General features: G+C 40.8%; 1 protein-coding gene across 3 annotated transcripts in view; it reads right to left on the bottom strand.

Annotated features, from left to right (window-relative positions):
* MYH9 (myosin heavy chain 9) overlaps positions 1 to 15,220 on the bottom strand; it is a 73,530-nt gene that overhangs the window by 28,336 nt on the left and 29,974 nt on the right. For all 3 annotated transcript variants that reach the window (XM_085323465.1, XM_085323464.1, XM_085323466.1), the window contains exons 4-9: positions 10,288 to 10,315; positions 9,367 to 9,460; positions 3,885 to 3,977; positions 3,070 to 3,133; positions 2,413 to 2,511; positions 986 to 1,129 (exon numbers count right to left, since the gene is read on the bottom strand). In XM_085323465.1, coding sequence (XP_085179591.1) covers positions 986 to 1,129; positions 2,413 to 2,511; positions 3,070 to 3,133; positions 3,885 to 3,977; positions 9,367 to 9,460; positions 10,288 to 10,315 — 522 coding nt within the window. The remainder of the gene's footprint in view (positions 1 to 985; positions 1,130 to 2,412; positions 2,512 to 3,069; positions 3,134 to 3,884; positions 3,978 to 9,366; positions 9,461 to 10,287; positions 10,316 to 15,220) is intronic.

Genomic DNA, 15,220 nt, shown 5'->3' with positions numbered 1-15,220 from the left:
TCCTGTTCAAGATGCAGGACTTTCCCAGCCCCTCTGCCCAACCCCCGCCATGCAAGACTATGCAGCCTGGCAATTTAAGTCATTCTCATCATCATTGCAGGAAAGTAGGAGGCAGGACTCAGGGTCATGCCCCATCCTGTAACATCAAAGGCCAAAATTCACTGTTTTCTTACGGACTACTTCTAGACACAGGGAAGAGCTAGTTATTGAGAGCACAAAGCAATTAAGAGTAGGAAGGTTTTGCTCCTCTAACCTCACATCACTTTCAGTTTCTTGACTACCGTCATTACAATCATTTATGAAGGGCAGCAGGTTGTGAGTCAAACTGCATATACTATAACTCCTATCCTGGTTTTAGAAGACTATATGCATTTAGAAATTGAGATTCTGTGGAATGCTGGTTCCCAAGCAGTGAGGTAGACTACAAATGAGACATAGCACACAGTTCTGGTGAATAAGTACCGGTGCACTTTGTGCTGATTGTCAGCAGGTACTGGCTGTCATGGTACTGTGCTCCCAGAATCAGATAATATTAATTTCTGATTAGCAGCTCAATGTTAAGCTGGAAAGAATGACACTATGATCAGGCAATTCTCAAAGTACTAATCTAACCACTGCTGAACTAGATACTTAAAAGTTCAGGTGAAGACAGAAAGCATACAGGCCTTGTACAAGATGAAGAAACTCTTGCATCTTGGACGTGTAATAGATAAGCTGGATAAACAGCCCTTAGATTGGGAACAATATTAGCAAACAGAAGTGTATCTTCATTGGTTGTTTAATTTCTAAGGCTAATTGCAATAGCTGAAACTATGTTGGTAAATCCTGAGACTGATTGCTCCAAAGCCACTACATTTGCTACTTGCACACTGTTCACTGTGTGAAAAAAGCCCATCCAATAGGTCTAGAGCTCAATTGTACGTTAGATATGGTCTGTTCCCTCTTTCTACACCTTGCATTTTCAAGCTCTTGAGAGGATTCATACCCATCTGCTCCTCATCTGGGATGCCCATGATTTTCATTGCTTCCATGGTCTCCAGAAACATGTCTTTATCTTGCTGACCCGGGATTGTAACATGCCCATTGGAAAGGAAGCGATATTTGTTGTAAGGCTCCAGCAGCAGATCAGCTTAGGAAAGAATTTAAAAAGCAAAGTTATGACCTTTGTTATGGACAACAAGCTACCACTTAGAGCAAATTTCTGAACTGCACATGTTACCAGTCAAAGTGAATTAGCTATAGGTACCTTATAGGTACATAGTACCTATATAGTACCAGCTATAGGTACAGTATAGGTTACATTGGACAGTAATACCATCACAAATCACTCCCAAACACATCCTGCCAGTACTGACTGAATCTTTTTTTGTTGTATGATAAAAAAACCACACACACACACACACACACACACACACACACACACAGAGAGAGAGAGAGAGAGAGAGAGAGAGAGAGAGAGAGAGAGAGAGAGAGAGAGACAAGATCACTTGTGTTGTGCCCTCTCCTTTCCAGCCAAGGACTGAGGACCAGATTCAGACATACCTAAGATCCTACAGACACTTTCCAGAATTCAGGATAGCTGCTTAATTATTTTTGAAAAGCTGGCTCTTAGTTCATTTATCTGTTCACAGCAAATAGAGATGTAATTTGCTAGATGAATCTGTTATGAAGACCAGTTTTACTGGCAGCAGAACATTTAACTTTAAAAAAAAGGCGTTCCTGCCTTATTTCTTTCTGTTACCTCCTTTGGAAAACTCTACCAAAAGAGTGTCTGTCCATCATTATTATGCCCCATCTCCCTCTGTAAGAAGCAGAGATTATCTTGAAAGTAAATTGCCTTTAGTTTCAGATTATCATGCTTGTTTAAACTCAGGTAAAGGTTTATATACAAAGCTCTTGAAATACAGCAACTATAAAGAAAGGCCTCTCTTGTCCTTCCTCCATATCAGTTTACAGCTCTCATAGAACAAGGGCTCTCTGAATAAGTCAAGATCTCTGAGGCTGAGATTTTAAAGCTAGGTGCACTAGAATCCTAGACTTCTAGAGCTGCTTAGATGTCAAATGCTTTGCTCCACTCAGTTAAATTCATAATAGTAGGATCATTCCTGCACTGAAGGGTACTGCATACCATGCAAGACAAGACTAAACATTGGACAAGATAAGGAATGATGTAGAGTCAATGCTGGCAAGACGACAGGTACAGGAAGGAACCAGAGAAGCAAGTTTTCATGAACTGAGAAGTACAGGGGCAGAGGGATGTATAAATGTGGGGAAGAAGTAGAAGGGTAACTATCTCTAAAAGCAGGAGGCAGAGCCAAAAAGCTACAAAGGAATAGGACCTGGTCTACTGTGTTTGGGATGCTCTGTCATTACAATGAGGGAATCCCATAACTACAACAAAATCATACTTACTCTTCAAATGTTCTCCTGCCCCAGACAGCAGGTAGTAAAAGATGTGAAATGTTCTCTCCTCTTTGGCCTGACGAATTGCACGTGATTTCTCCAGTAGATCTTTACAGAATCAAGGAACATGGCATGACATATGAATCACTTCATATTCCATCGCAGGAGGAAAAACTTGTACTACCTGGTGTTTGCCTCACCCCAATTAACAAGGGCATTGATTTAGCTATTATCATTGGTAAACAACCCACCAAGCTTCTGGTCTCATAAAGAGAGATAAAAAGATAAGAAGCTTAAGTGATAATAAATAAATAAAAAAATAAAAGTAGGAACCACCCTTCTCTGCATCCCTTTGTCAGAAGAGAGAATGGCTCATGAAATCCCAAAGCTATTCAATTTATCAGTTTACATTGCTATTCCAGTCTCCTAAGACTAGAAGTCATTAATTCATTCAGAAGAGATTTCCTTCATGTCCATGAAGGTTACAAAATACTCTATGAAGAAACAGAAGATTAAAGCAGGAACTTTGCTAGTATAGATTTAAATGTCTCCTACCACATTCTCAACCTCACAGAAGTCAGTTGTGAAGAGATGGTTAGGTTCTATTATTGCCACACTCTACACCCTGTCATTTCTTTCTTTTAAGTAGCTATATGGCAAGGATACAGGTCTCGATATTGGCTCCAACAATGTAGCCATTGACATCAAAGTTGATTCTGATGAACTTGCCCTGAGAAGAACATACAAGTATTAATATTAAAATTCATTCTGTCTGGTAAAAGTAAATAAATAACAAGGGCAAATAATTTTTTATCCAGGAAAGGAAATTCAGAACAAATCAGGCAGGCAAGTTCTATGCAAAACACAAGGTCAGTCAATAGGCAATGCCTGCAATCACTACAGTGGTTTAGCAACTAAAATACCRAACACTTACCTGTAATAAGGGCACTCTGACAGCCTAGAATTCAAATTCATTATATTTCAGCCTAGATTTCCCACAACCAGTCTTTCTTCAGTTTCACATGCCATATGGCTTAGACAGCAGACCCCCTCTCCTCTACCCTCTCTCCCCCACCCAAAATCTTATCTTCAGATATTTCCATTAAGTTCCAGTCCTGGCTCCCCCATCTGCCTATCAGACACTGCCCATTGCTTACCAGAGCAAACAAAATAGGGATGACTATTTGCTCTACAGAATTTAAAGAAAAAAACATCGACTTTAATCAACTGAGAATAAATATTAGCATTGGCAATCCTGACATAGGTTCAGGCTCTTTCATACCAGACATTCACTCCAAACAGCAGCATTCTCTGGATAATTTGATGAATGATGTTTGCTTCCCAGATTCATCTGGGGGAAGCCACCCACAGACCACTGTCCTATTCCAAGACAACAATTAACTCAGAATAAGTCCACCCAACCTTCTTCCTCTCTCTTTGGAAGACTTAGTATACTAGCACCCAAGTTGGGTAATACTCACAAATCTTGAGGAGTTGTCATTCTTTACTGTCTTGGCATTTCCAAAGGCCTCCAGGATGGGATTAGCTTGCAGCAACTGTCTCTCTAGTTCTCCCTAGAGGGAAACCAGATATCAGTAAATTAGGTAACAATTTGCTGYATTAAGCTTGGATCAAACCAGTGCTGAAGATTCAGCTCACATTAGCTTGGTGTCTGTTGTAGAGAATCATAGAATGGTAAGGTTGGAAGGGACCTCTGGAGATCATCTAATTCAACCCTCAGCGTAGCCTACACAGGGACTGAACCCACGACCTCGGCGTTAGCAGCACCACGCTCTAACCAGCTGAGCTAAACCTGCCCCCAGCCACATTAAACCTTGTAAGATGCTCCCTCAGACCGTCAAATGAGTTTCCTTGGTAAAAGAGCATTCCATTTTGTTCTCTATATGTCTTATTCCTTTCCTCAACACAAAGGTCTCCACTTACAGTGCTGGCTTTCTGTTAACAAGCAGCCCTTTGAAGCTACTTGGCCATAACATCCCAAAGACTTCCCAGGATGAAAGCAGAAGACCATTCATTCTATCCAAGATCATGCCCACATCCCAGAAGTGTCTTGCCATCCAGACAAGAGTAAGGGGAAAAAAAAAACAAAACAAAAAAGAACCCCAAAACTTAGTTTGCTATTGCAAGACAGCTCTGAACTTTGTTAGTAGTAGGCTCAAAAATCAGTTTGAAAAGCTCTAAAATAGAGTCTTCTTGAACTAGAACATCCTCCATGAAGCAAACAAAGAAAAAACCTCCTTTGTTAAGGAGGCATGTGCACAGTGCGCATGCGCGCGTGCGCACACACACACACACACACACACACACAGAGGGAGAGAGAAGTTAGTGGCATCCCACAAATAGCATGATTGCTTGTGTTCTGCTGCCATACTCGTACACTCCTCCCCTCAAGGAACGCAAAAGGCTGGAGCTGCAAGAAAATCACAACCTTTATCTCTGCCAAGTACAAGATCATTGGAGCATATACACCCTTCCCCGCAGGTTTTAGATATATCCTTGKTTTTTTTTAAAATCACTTGTCCTATGTGCTAGAAGCACAGAGTTCCGTATATTTCGAGATTACCTAAAAAGCTTCTAGAGACAGAAAATGACAATTTAATGTTTCTCTTTTTAGCAATTATTTGTAAGCACTCAAAACTTCCTGATGCATAACACATGGAAACTGAATTTCATTCTTGAGAACTGGAATTCATGAGCAAAACTTGCAAGGGTATTTCAAAAGTAAAAAGAATTCCCATTCATTCTCAAGGTGCATTATAAAACAGGTCAGTCCTTACACTACCTCTCTAAAAATGCATACTGGAGAAGGGGGTAGGGGAGAGCAGAGATACCAGAACTGAGCAAAGTTTTTTTTTTTTCCTGCTTCCACAATCACTTTATGCTGGCAAAGTGCAGAGCCAAATATGACCCTCAGTCCCTGTAGAACTGTATATTCACAGAAAAGACAGCTGCTGCAAACACTTTCATTCACTGTCACATATACATAACAAGGGGTTTTAGCCCTAGAAAGGAAAACTGGAAGATTCACTCTCTTACAACACTGCCACTGTGAGGCTTTGTAAGGAGAAAACCGTGAAACTAGGTTTCAGCCCTTGAAATTGTGCGTCAGTCACATTTCCCCCTCCTATTCCAGAACGTGCAATGAAGTTGGAACACTTTTCTCACTCTCTTCTTCCTCTTCATCCTGCACTGAAGTCCTAGGCCTCTGTTTTTAACTGCAATCTGTTGCTATGGAAGTGAGTGATGTCACCAACTTAATATTTTAACCCAACTAAAGAAAAAGGAGGGAAGAGATCAAGAGAGCATTTTTCTCTAAACAAAAGTCCGCTTTGACATTGAATCTATTTTAATTATTTGGCTAAAAATGAAGTGAGGGTTATGCTTAGCTACACAAGGATCAAAAGTTGATAGAAACATGTACACCACAGACTTTCTGGCTTTTTTTTTTTAATAACTCAGGAAAAAAAGTGTCATTAACGACACGTAGGTGTTGATAAACTGTATTTTAGAAGTAATTAGGTCACTTCAACCAACAGGCATGGAGAATACCAGCTCAGAGAATACAGTGATATATGGCTGTGGGAAAGAAGAAAAGACTAAAGTTGGTCAAATCAGTTCTCATAATTTGCTTTTACTAGCATATCACAATGCTGAGGCAAGTTCTTAGCAGGTCACAGCAATGGTATGTAAGATTAAGTAGCTGGGATTACTGTGATGTATCCGTTCCTCACTTGTGTGCACTCTAATGCTGCCTTTGTTTAGATTTTAAAACATTTTTTTTGGGGGGGCCTTAAATATTGAAGGTCATCTTAATTGAAGGAAYAGACTTTATTATTTTTATGTAATGAGCAATTTCACAATGCAAAAAAACCCAGTACAACGTAGAGCTGTCAGAAGCTTTCTAGAAATTCTCAGGTTCCTATCATTAATTGCAGGCCTTCGACCTGAACCCTGACACAGCAAATTTATACAATATTTGGCATGCAGTTTAATTGTGTACAATATTTCTCATGCAAACTGAGGCAATAACACCCACCGAATCTGTTAGCCCCGAGTCAGGCAGTGTAGTCTCTAGAGTACAGTCTTTTCGCTCTGCTCCAAATTTACATCACCAGTTTAAAGCAAATAAAATCCTTGATACGAACTTATAGAATGAATTTCTTGAGTTTCAAACAAATATTTTTGGAATGATTTCTGTGCAAGAAGTGTTGCCAGTCATTTGTTTTTCAGAAAATATGAAGAAAGGCATCTAGAAATCAAAACTAGCTTTAACAGAATGCAATTATATATATTAAAAAAAGAAGAATTTGGTTCCTCTATATTTTTTAAAAAATATTAAGGATTTGCTTTTGTACTCTTTTCAATCATGTGAGATTGAAGTAACAGGATCCCAACAACACTGGGTTGGAGGAGGAAAGGAGAAGAGGCTATCAATAATCTAACCCTCATCGCAAGGATTTAGGCATCAGCAGCTATTATCCATGAATTTCTGATTAGCTGAGAAGTTTCTCATCTTGAAAAGACCATTATGTGATTTAACAAGTCTGTGGAGAGGCAGAGACTAAGAATGGGAAAACATCAATCCTGCTTCTATAAATAAAATTTGATTAAATGAAAAAGTGGTTATATAATCAGATTCAGTAGGCTCTAAAAGCAGCCGTAATGTGCTTAGTATTCACACCATGCATCTAGAAGCTATTTAGCTGAACGTATACACTAATGCACTGGCATCAGTGGAAGCTGCCACCAACTCCAAAACAGAACTACAGCTGAAGAATGTTGTATAATCCTGACTTCACTTGAATACTTGGGAAAACAGGAGCTAACATTTGAAACTTCTACCAGAAAAGTTTCTTGACTATCTTCTAGTAAGTGAAACATCAGTACTTTGTATACTGTCATTGGTTTTAAGTTCCATGCCTAATCTTGCTCCTCAGTGCCAGCAGAGGAGTTTTTGTCCTGAAGCATAGAGACTTGGCACTACCACACTCTATCCTAAAGAATAAGTMTGCAGGTATCAGAGTTCTGAGAGTAAATAAAATAGATAGATAAAATGTTTTGGTCTTCATAAGCTCATAATCTGACTCCAAGCCTAAGGTTTGTAAGGAACTGTTGCCTAAAGTACTCATTACAAATTAACATTTAATAACACCAGTTCAGCTCCTCTCTGATAAGGCCAGTAGCTACTGTTTAGTCACAAAAGTAGAGCAAAAAGTTAGTTGCAAGACTTCTGAGAAGATCCTTGGCAGGGGGGGAAATCAAATTTAGGCAAACCACACAACAAATCCAACATAGGACTGTTTTGTTCTTCTAAGTAGATCTTTGTCCTGCCTAGGTGGTTGACATTTTCCTCAGGGATAAGTAGGGGAAGAATGCTTAACTCAAACTCATGATTCTATTTTCCACATTAAAAAAAAAAAAAAAAAAAAAAAGAAGGGGGGGGGAAGAGAAGGAAAATGTTTCTAAATACAGCTACTGACAGCCATGGAAAAAGTTTTCATATGTCTGAAAGTTTGGCACATAAAAAGTCGTTTTTTCGGTTGGATTCCAGAAGCCACTTAATACAAAGTGTACACAAGCACACATAGCACTTGTGTGCAGAGATGCTTTCTTATTCATAAACTCTACATATGTAACACCTGCCTACACATTAACTTACTACGAGAAATTTTTTATAGAGAGATACAGTGGATGCACTTGGCATCTGGCTTTCATTACATAGCTTGGCACTGCACATTTCCCATGTGTTCAGCTTTGGCTAACACACTCACAGTCCTAGAACATCCCATCTGCAGGACAGCTTCCTCCTGACCTTTCTCAGCAACCTGCACCCACATCTAACTTTTGGGAATAGAAAGCTGAATATCTAACTAAATTTGTCTCACTAGAAACATCACACGTACTAGACATTCACAGTTCTAGGAAAGCCTGGTCCAGTCCTATTGCCATGGCGGAATACTTCTTTCCAAACAATATACCTGGGAAAGCCCTGCAAGAAAAGCCTTAAATGCAAACTAGTATTGAGCACAGAAGACAAGTATTCTTGATGTTATTTTAGTCTCCAATTGAATATCCTGACAAAAAGATTACTGTGCACCACACACAAAAAAAAAAAAAAAAAAAAAAATGTGAATCACCTATGGGATTGTTCTAGCTGCAGAAAGGGATATTGGTGGGGAGTGAAAAGCTGCTCAAAAAAAAAAAAATCACACAATGGGACAGAAAACGCATTCCTGGTGCAGAACGTGCAGTAAACGTGCAGCTCACCTACGAGGATACAACTGACGAATTCAGCAATAGTCCATCAGGGTAGAGGGAGGGGAAAAAAATATAAGTGAGACATCTTCAAAATCCTCCCATCACCACCACCACCCTCCTTTCATGTGCTGCAATGCTTGGCTGCTCTCAACCCTTTTACGTTTTCCTACAGTTTTAGAGTTTTCAGGTGACATCTACTAGCCTATCACCGTATTCTCCACTTTTGAAAAAGCATATAATAGCCAGCCCTAAATTTACTGAAGAAAAGATACAACTCCTTCTGGGAAGGATTAAACTGCCTTGACTGTTTAAAAGCGATATGTCTGTGTAAAAAGATCAGATCGAGTGGCGCTTCATTCATAGTGTTCCTAAACACACTTGCTCATGAATCCAAGATGTTACAGATAAGTTTATCCCCACTGTAGCTCCACTGAACTTAAAGGAGTTATAACCTAGAGCAGTATTCCTTGGCTCACATTTTATGGCAAACTTGTATGATTTCATAGTTAACTGTTCTCTCCATTTTATAATTTCATAGTTTACTGTGCTCTTCAGTCCTCAATAGACATTTATATCTAGGCTTTTATTCAGTAAAATGTCTTTTAGCAAGGTCAACCAGTAGAAATTATATTGTGGAAAGCCAGCACAGTACTACAGCACCACAAAGATGAAGTTGGCCCTTACCTGGTCTTTTTTAGACTTGTGCGAAGAAGCAACATGAGCCAGATACTGAATAACCTTCTTGGTGTTCTCTGTCTTACCAGCTCCTGATTCACCTCTGTAAAGAAAGTTTGTGATTCATTCACAAAAAAGACAACAGGTGATATATTCGTATTTCTAACCCCTAAATGGCTACAGAGCTTTTTAACTGCATTCTGACTACCACGACACCTCTGTCAAAACCAGCTGAATCATACTAGTGAGCAGTAGCAATACAGCTAGGACTGCAGGCTAGCCTACAGCCAGCTTCTCACAGGGTATGAGTTGCATGTGCGTATATAAAAGAGGGAATGGAATAAAGAACTACAGTTTCCAGTCACATGGATGGTTTCCAAGTGGCTGAGGAATAATCTGGAGGCTGCTGTAGAGTTAGGGGCTCAAAGGTAACAAAGTGAATCTTTCAGAAGGAAGCCTCCTGAGTCTAAAGAGAAACACTCTAAATCCTTGAGTAGAACTTACTTAGGCTTTTGGAGTGAACCAATTTCCCCATGTCTAGAAGAGAAACTGCTGTGTCAAGTAAGACTATTTGTTTGTTGCTRTATCAGCCTCATCAGTATGAATGTACTTAAACACAGCAGCTGTATCAAATCTTAAGGATTCTCCATGTCATTTCCAATAACAAAACAGTATTTCCCTAGAAGTTTGAGCACAGGAGCTACTTCAAAATTGCCTTTCTTCCTGAAGTGCTTAAGAAAATTATTCTGCTGAAAGGATTAAATGTATTTTGGAGGAGCTTAAAAAGTCAAATACTTGTATGTGTGCTGGGGTAGGGTTCAGTAAGCCTAGGTAATGTTGGAGGGTCTAAGTAGTAAAAAAAAGCCCTCCAAGCAAAATTTTTAATATAGAAGTTGATACCAAGACAAGCTGACAATTATAACTACTCACGTGCAAAGGATGGACTGATCCTCTCGATCTAGAATAAATAAAAATAAAGAATTAATTCTAAAACTGTAGTCAGACCAAGACTACTTCAAGTTTAAATTTCTACGATGGAAGCATATCAACACCGAAGACAAAAACAGGAACTAGCAAATGCCAACAAGCATATCCTCAGAAATATGGCCACGCAACCCCTCTTCCGGCCACAGAAGTCAATCTCTCACCATCTGCTAGTTGAAGAATAATAGCACTAACATAAAAACAACCATGGTTTGCATCACAGTTGTAGTACAAACAATACAGAACTCCTCTCCACTCCTGACTGTTTCTTTATCACAGGGCTATAGTTCAATGTAAATCTACTTGTCCTTCACTCTTCTAGGTCCATATTGACACAGCAGAGTAGGGAAAGTGGATACAGAAGAGAGTGGTAGTAGACAAGGCAAAATACTCCCAAACTCTGAAAACCCCACATCAGAGTTTTTCACCTCCAAAAGGAGGACTAGAAGCCCAGTGAGAAATTTTTGTTCCTGATCTTATACAGAATGGAGCTGAAAACTACAATGCTGAGCAGCAGCTTAAATCCTATGCAGCCAACTGCTTCATGGCACCATGCTCTACTGTATTAACTGAGCAGCTGGTAACAGCTTAAATCTTTTCTTTCAAGCTGATACACCACGAAAGTCAGAAACAGAATGTCTGTAGTGGATGTTAAGTAGTAGATGTACCAACTCATGGATTCAACTCCCAGCTGTGGATGATGACATTTTTCCAGTTACAGAACTTACTGCTCTCAATCTACTCATCACCATCTTCTCCAACATCTTTAACCTCCCTTGAGCTTTCATCTATGATTCCACTTCCTCATACACAATCTTTGACTTGTCTTTCCACCATGTCYTCATTCCACTGCTCCTCCATCACTTTTGTGCCCACACATTCCTTCTGCCTTGGTTTCAGTGTTCATCTCTCCTTCCCTCCTGTTCTTCCCCTGCTACTCCAGGTCGCAACACACTGCTTCCTTATGTCACCAGGAACCAGCTAGTACTGAGCAGACTGGAGAACATCCGTGCTTATTACCATAGCAGCTCTGACAGTTTGTAGTAGTAGTGGTTACAAGGGAAGTGAGACCTGTTCAGACACAAAACAGACTTGGGCACTGCAGAAGTTATTCACACAGTCTTGCACCACACAAGGGCTGTAGGGACAACTGTAAAACAGACTGAACCTTCAAACTAAAGATCTCCATTACTTTGGGAGGGATTTTTTTGTTTGTTCGTTTTCTTTAAACAAARTGTTCTTAATTTGCTGTCACAGAGATTAAGACCTGAGGACATGCATCATCCAGTCTGAGAACCTGAGTATCATTGCAGTTAGATTTCATAGAATTACTGCCATTCTTTCCTCTTTCCACATTGAGCTTGTATTAGACTAAAGTTTAATCTCTAAAAAGAAAGCAAGGTTCAAACATCCCTAAGAGCAGCAAATTCACTGAATTCCTCCAAATAATTTATTTCAGCTATGACTAATTTTCAGGAATATGTTTCTGAATGTGATTGTCCCCATATTTTTAGTTAATGGTTCTTCCTATTCCATTCTTCAGTAGCTTAAGGGTACCCAAGTGCATTCAGTGTCCTGTCACCAAAGAACCACTTAGAGTGACAACTGAGTCACCATTCAAGCTTCTTTGTGCAAGATAAAGAGATTGAGCTCTAATGTAAAGGGCTTTATAGTCAGAGAGAGTTCAAGTATTTGAAACTTTCTACATCCTTAAACACTGCCAACACAAATAAATTTAGTATTTCAGCCCTAATCTTACAAATTCAACATCACCAACAAAATCTATCAACTCCACTTGACAGAAATATATTTGGCCTTTGAATGCGTTTTCATGGAACAGGAAGAGCAAAAAAAAAAACTAGACTCTGAGATGGAAGACCCAGGAAGACTATAGGCCAATAAACCTCAACTCCAAACGTGGAAAGGTGAGGGAACAGCTCATTCTGGATGTCATCTCTAGGTATATGGAGAAAAAGGTGATCAGGTGAATTCACCAAGGGGAAATCATGCTTCACCAATCTGATAGCCTTCAGTGATGGAATGACTGGCTGGGGAGATGAGGGCAGAGCAGTGGACGTTGTGTACCTTGACTTCAGCAAGGCTTTTGACGCTGTCTCCCATAACATCCTCCTAGAGAAGCTCAGGAAGTGTGGGTTAGATGAGTGGACAGTGAGTTGGATTGAGAAGTGGCTGAAAGGCAGAGCACAGAGGGTCGTCATCAGTGGCACAGAGTCCAGTTGGAGGCCTGTGGCTAGTGGCATCCCCCAGGGCTCAGTACTGGGTCCCATCCTGTTCAACTTCTTCATCAGTGATCTGGATGAGGGGACAGAGTGCCTCCTCCACAAGTTTGCTGATGATACCAAGCTGGGAGGAGTGGCTGACACACCAGAGGGCTGTGCTGCCATTCAGAGAGACCTCAACAGGCTGGACAGCTGGGCAGAGAGAAATCTCATGAGGTTCAACAAGGGCAAGTGCAGGGCCCTGCACCTCGGGAGAAATAACCCTAAGCACCAGTACAAGCTGGGGGTTGACCTGCTGGAGAGCAGCTCTGCAGAGAAAGACCTGGGAGTGTTGGTGGATGACAAGTTGTCCATGAGCCAGCAATGTGCCCTTGTGGCCAAGAAAGCCAATGGTATCCTGAGGTGCATTAGGAAGAGTGCTGCCAGCAGGTGGAGGGAGGTGATCCTGCCCCTCTACTCAGCCCTGGGGAGGCCTCTTCTCGAGTACTGTGTCYAGTTCTGGGCTCCCCACTACAAGAGAGACATGGAGCTACTGCAGAGAGTCCAGCGTAGGGCTACAAAGATGATCAGAGGGCTGGAGCACCTGCCCTATGTGGAATGGCTGCGAGAGCTGGGCCTCTTCAGCCCAGAGAAGAGAAGACTGAGGGGGGATCTTACCAATCAACAGGGCCAAACTCTTTTCAGTTGTCCCCTGTGACAGGACAAGAGGCAACGGGCAGAAACCGAACCACAGGAAGTTCCGCCTGCATGTGAGGGGGAATTTCTTCACTGTGAGAGTGATGGAGCACTGGAACAGGTTGCTCAGAGAGGTTGTGGAGCCTCCTTCTCTGGAGAGATTCAAGGCCCGCCTGGATGTAATCCTGTCTAACATGCTCTAGGTGACCCTGCTGAGCAGGTGGGTTGGACTAGATGATCTCYAGARGTCCCTTCCAAGCTTACTGATTCTATGATTCTACCTTTTCTTAAATTTTTGATCAAGTTCCCACATTACAGATAGGTAACTCCTGTGCTACAGCTTCTTAACTAGAAACCATTTGTATGTGAATGAGCACATAAAATTTAGAGGAAAATAAGTTGCTTTGTCCCCATTGATACCACTTACAGAAATAGCAGATCTAATAATCAACCCTAAGACAGGAAGAAAGTATGTCAAAAAAAATGTCCCTCAAAAGGTTTKGGGATAGCAAGCTCTAAGCATTTAGCACTAGGTCCTGCACCTTTACTAGCACTGTATATTTGTTTTTTCAAGTGCTGAATTATATTATATTAAATATATTCATTTTAATGATATTTAATTTTTAATATTATATGTAATAATTACACTATTATATCATGCCTTTAAGAAATGCACCTCTTTTGCTGAGGGACAGGCAAAGAATGGATGTTAGCTGACTCCGAAGGCCCCACCCGTTCAAGGTTCCCAGTGGGTCAATGGCTCAGCAGGCACACGCCAGCCTTCTGCATAACTGGGCACTTTGAGGGTGGATCAGGGGAATAACTAATGACTCATTTACAGACTGCCTCCGGAAACATATTCTTCAGCAGTGGTGACACCTGGATGCAATTCTCGATCACGAAACAGCTCTATGAAGGGAAAAGATTTTGTCTCCGAACAACATCTGATTTTCGAAAGCCTAACCGTGAACAACAAGCAGCTCGCTTGTCCTAGAAAAGGTTGCCCTCCCATTCAAGTACTAGAGAGGTTCATCTAAGAAATCTTTTTGAGAAAAAACAATAGCCGAAAGGATGCTACTCCTGCTAACTCCTTGTAACCAATTTTAGCATCTGAACTATGACTGAGGCTCCCATACAAACAATAGAGCCCTAGGTACTTAAATCATATAGTCTAAATAATATATGCCTTCCCCTTTCCTCTCCTCCAAGAGGGCATCCTTATTTCAGCAAAAACACTGGCAAGGAGCCAGATAAACCAGCTGCCCAACAAAAAGAAAATGATCAAGATCAAGATGAGCTAATATTCAGAAGCACTTTGACATTAAATACTTCTTGTTCATGACACATTTTTTCATACTTGGTTGAAAAGCTCTTTAGAGGCTCTTCCAAAAGGAAGAGGGTAACAATACCAATCTGCAGCTATTCAAGGAAGTCAAAGTACCAAGTACATGTCCTTTCCACACCTTAGTAAAGAGTGGGGCATTGTAACTGATGTTCAGGAGGAAAAGGCATAAACTGTGTTCAAAACCCTCTTGGTACTATGTTTTCCTCCCCAGCAAACTTTCCTGGTGGCTTGCTGAAAGTGAGTTAGTCACCTCTGCTTTAAGCCAGCAAGAACATACCTGCGAGTGCAGGCAAGTCACCGGCAGTGTGCAGACACTGCCATAAAAGGCAACATTCCTGTTTGCAATCTGGGGGAAAATTCTTTCCCAGGGCTGCAAAGCAGCAGTCATTGGGATAGCTGGAATTCTTCTAATTGTGTATGAACAGACAACTCAAATAATGTGTTGAGCAACAGGAAATTGGAGCCTACCAAACAGCCAAAGACCTAGCAACTACAAAAGCATAACTTTTACACACAGTTCCAGCTAAGAATTAGTCTAAATACYAATATTCATTCTCCATACATTTCTGACTTGTGCCATCATGATTCAGAATTCAATCGCCCAGAAAAGAGGCACTCT

This window comes from Rhea americana, unplaced genomic scaffold (genome assembly GCF_003343005.1).
Source record: "Rhea americana isolate MKP2758 unplaced genomic scaffold, rheAme1 scaffold_85, whole genome shotgun sequence".
Lineage (NCBI taxonomy): Eukaryota > Metazoa > Chordata > Aves > Rheiformes > Rheidae > Rhea > Rhea americana.
This window is presented reverse-complemented; position numbering and strand designations above follow the sequence as displayed.